The sequence below is a fragment of the Charadrius vociferus genome, unplaced genomic scaffold, assembly GCF_000708025.1.
Source record: "Charadrius vociferus isolate BGI_N301 unplaced genomic scaffold, ASM70802v2 scaffold475, whole genome shotgun sequence".
NCBI lineage: Eukaryota > Metazoa > Chordata > Aves > Charadriiformes > Charadriidae > Charadrius > Charadrius vociferus.
Genome location: NW_009648337.1, coordinates 715,020 through 718,968, shown reverse-complemented (window position 1 = coordinate 718,968; position 3,949 = coordinate 715,020). Strand labels below are relative to the sequence as shown.

General features: G+C 37.3%; 1 protein-coding gene across 1 annotated transcript in view; it reads left to right on the top strand.

The window, feature by feature from the left end:
• CHD9 (chromodomain helicase DNA binding protein 9) overlaps positions 1-3,949 on the top strand; it is an 80,407-nt gene that overhangs the window by 50,084 nt on the left and 26,374 nt on the right. Inside the window, exons 14-17 of the mRNA XM_009885076.1 lie at positions 7-42; positions 511-766; positions 1,596-1,806; positions 3,927-3,949. The exon at positions 3,927-3,949 is cut by the window's right edge and continues 134 nt beyond it. Coding sequence (XP_009883378.1) covers positions 7-42; positions 511-766; positions 1,596-1,806; positions 3,927-3,949 — 526 coding nt within the window. The remainder of the gene's footprint in view (positions 1-6; positions 43-510; positions 767-1,595; positions 1,807-3,926) is intronic.

Genomic DNA, 3,949 nt, shown 5'->3' with positions numbered 1-3,949 from the left:
ACATTCATGCAAGAATTTGGAGACCTTAAAACAGAGGAACAGGTATTGCATGCTGAATAAGTTCACTTTGAGCTTCAGCGTGTAAGAGTGACCACACGCCCCTTCCCTCCCCACATATCACCTCTGAGTTCCTTTGCCATGCAATTTCTCTAAACTCTGCAGGCAGCAGAAATCAGTTAAGTTTGATATTTTATCTTAAAGAATTCTTTTTACTTTTTGGGGTCAGTTTTATAAATTTGGCAAGTAAATAGTGAGAAAAACAAAAATGGAAGTTTTCTGGCTTTGTAGGCAGTCTTTGCAGACGAGTGCTAAAAAGATATTCTTTCTTCGGTTTTGGAGTACATAGGAAAAATTCTTTAGTAATTTGGGGTTAAACTAATGCTATATCCCATCTGGAAATTATTTTACATAAGCCTAGGAAAAAATATTAGAGCTACAGAGTACAAAAGTTTTTAATTAAACTACGCTTTTACTTGTTGATGTTCCAACAACCTGTTGTGTTTAATGTAGGTTCAGAAACTACAGGCTATCCTGAAACCCATGATGCTCAGACGATTAAAGGAAGACGTAGAAAAAAAGCTGGCTCCTAAGGAGGAAACTATAATTGAAGTAGAACTAACTAATATTCAGAAGAAATATTATCGAGCGATTTTGGAGAAAAATTTTGCATTCTTATCCAAAGGAGCAGGGCAAGCAAATGTACCCAATCTGGTTAACACTATGATGGAACTCCGAAAGTGTTGTAATCACCCTTATCTCATCAAAGGTAAAGATAAAGACTGAGTCTTTTCTTTTTTTTGACTGCTTTTTGTACTTTTATTTTAAATATGTAAGAACTTTTATTATGATTCTTTGACGTTTTCATCAGATTTTCAAAGGATTGGATTAGGTGGAAGCATTTTTTGATAGATATAAGGCAAAGTTGGGAGGCAGCTGCGTGTCTGAGGCCTGAAACGTGAACTTGTTTTGTAGGATTTCGCAGAACGTTAAGAAGCAATTATCCTATGGAATATTACATCTTTTTAAAAGCACTATGGAGAACTTCTAGAGCTAACTTTTGATGTTAATACTTCTTGCAAGTCATATCATCTGTGTCAGTCTTCATTGCTTTTCTCACTTAGTTATAACTAATTTGTATGTTTTTTCTGCTTACAAGAAAATACACTTTCCAGTTCCTAATGTTTTTGCTATAATTTCAGTCATAGTGGGACTTCAGAAAAGGTCTTCAAAATACTGTTTTTAAGACACGTCCCATTTGAAATACCATACAGACAAAAGGACTTGTGGTTTTTTAGTTGTTTTTTTTTTTTTACACAACACTTGAGAACAAGTTGTATTTTCATTTTTACAACTGGGGGGGAGGTCACCTTGTTCTAGGTGTGTTTTCTGTGCTGTTTTGCTTAAAAAATTAAGACTTGTTTTCAAAGACCATAGAAATAGGTGTTCTTGGGAGACTTGAGATCCATCCAGAACTTTGTTCTGTCTCCAGCAGTGGCTCATGGGGGTTATTTAGAGTACAGGCACTGATTTTGCTAACGTAGTGTTGTATCTATACGGAGGTATTTGTGTAGATACAGCAATACATTTTTTGATAGGTGCTGAAGAGAAAATCCTTGGAGAGTTTAAAGAAACTTATAGCCCAAGTGCTCCTGACTTCCATCTGCAAGCAATGATCCAGTCTGCTGGTAAATTGGTTCTTATTGATAAGCTTCTTCCAAAAATGAAAGCAGGAGGCCACAAGGTTCTTATCTTCTCTCAAATGGTGCGCTGCCTTGATATTTTGGAGGATTACCTTATCCATAAAAGGTAAGAGACTGCATAGTCTGCCTCCTGTACTATACTGTTCTCAGTGGGTATATCTTTGAATGTTAGTGCAGCATTAATGATTGCAGCATACCGAGGATAGGAATATTATTTTTTTTGCTAATGACTGTGTAACTTGCTGTGTTCCGTGATGGCTTATCACTTGTTCACCAGCAAGTGAAAACCAAAAAACTTCAGAGAACAACTAAAGAGAGGCTGTTGAGTAAACCACGTGCCTGCAGTTTGTTGCTTTTTCTGTTCAACATTCTTGTATGTATGTACTGTTTATACACTGCCTGTCAGAAACCAAATAAGTTCAAGCTCAACGTTGCTCATCCAAACCTCAGAAGCGTAGAACGTGGTCTTTAGTTACGTTGTGTTGAACTTGCACCAGACAGGGGGGATGCAGCTCCTTACTCCCGACAGAATATAGGTACAAAATAGTAAACAACTGGAGGTTTGCCTTTTATTAATGTAAAAATAAAAATGTGCTTCCTATCTTTCCTAAATTATTACTGCTTTGAATTCTGCAGCAGGACTGAACTGCCAGCGATAAAGCAGCTCCTTACGTCAGCTTTTGCTGTCACATATAATAGCGGCCTTTGATTATACTGTTGACTCCACAGAAACTAAGAGCTTGTTTAAGCACGTGACTAAATACTATGCGTAAAGCCTTAGCACGTAAAATCTAACCTTATACTTGGTTACGATCAGCAGTTGCTATATCACCCTGAAAAACTATAAAAAGGCATGGTTCTGGTTGTTTTAATAGTCCATTTGCTGGAATGTACCTACTGCTTTGAAGTGTACATTTGTCAGTGAACTACATAGTAATATACAGTTAACATGTAAGAAAAATAAAAGTTAGTAAAAACGTCAAGCCTTTCTGCAGTGGATACTGGAATGTATATTGAAAATCATTACTAGATTACATTAATACATTAAATTATGACAAAAAGAGGTAACTTCTATGTGTTTTGTTTCATAGAACTATGTATTTGAAGTGAGAGCTCAACAGTTCGTATGTTTCATTTTAATAGACTAATTTTAACTTCCCAGTGGTACTTACAATCCAGTATGGAAAATACTCCTTTTTCTGAAATGATGTAGCATCTGGACTAGTGCATCATACCTACAGCTGGAATCTTCTGAAATCCATAGAAGCTGAGACTTGCGCTCTGCTACCGTTTGATTAGAAATGTTAGAGTGCACACATGATTAGACTTAATACATAACAGAATTCATGACTGTGGGAGATGGCTGCCTGCCAAAATGCCTGTGGTCCTGTGGATTATCTGCTGTGCCGTTTTATAGCTGATTAGAAGAAAAACGGTTGTGAAGCTTTTTGACTAGTAGATACGCATTCAGCGTCTTACTCAATTTACAACGTACAGAAGTCTTTGCTCCCTTTTTAAGCACTTTGCTCGATTTCAGAAGTTTCATAGGAGTCTTTGTAATTATCAAACGTAACAGAAATGCCAGTTTTACATCAGGCTTTTAAATTTGCTGGTTTCAGTCTAGGAAGCCCTGGCTTAATTGATGTCTTGATAAAGACTGTTGGAGGTGCTGTCATGTCATTTTTGTTCCATTTCTCTTAATCTTGGCAGAATCAATATGCAGTTTGTCCAATTACAGCTCACCAAGAACTACTTTCTGCTGATTAGTTGGTTGCCCCTAACATGTTCAGACAATTTGGTATGCAATACAAAAGTGCACTGTCCTGCTTCCGTGACTCTAGGCAGGGATCCAGGAATAACAGCACGTGAAACACTTGCAAGTGGCCATGTGGGACTTCAGGTTATGGTGTGCTTTAATGCAACTAAGTGCCACGGTAATACATGTTTCCTGGTGTGTGTAATCAGGTACTTGCTTTAGTGGGCAAAGTTCAGAAGAACTTGTCTTAAAATGCTCCGTGTTTGGACTTGCTGGTGTGCATTCGTACTACAGATACGGGAGTTCTGTTGTCATTCCTGGTTCTGTTACCCGCTGATAAGCAAAGTTAGTTTATGTCGCTTTTGTTCACTGTAAAGAATACATATGCAAGCAGGAGATCCGTTCCAATCTCCCTTCAAATTATGAAAAATGTTGTAATGATCTGTGTGTCTATCTGTGGCAATTTCCAGATACTTATATGAACGAATTGATG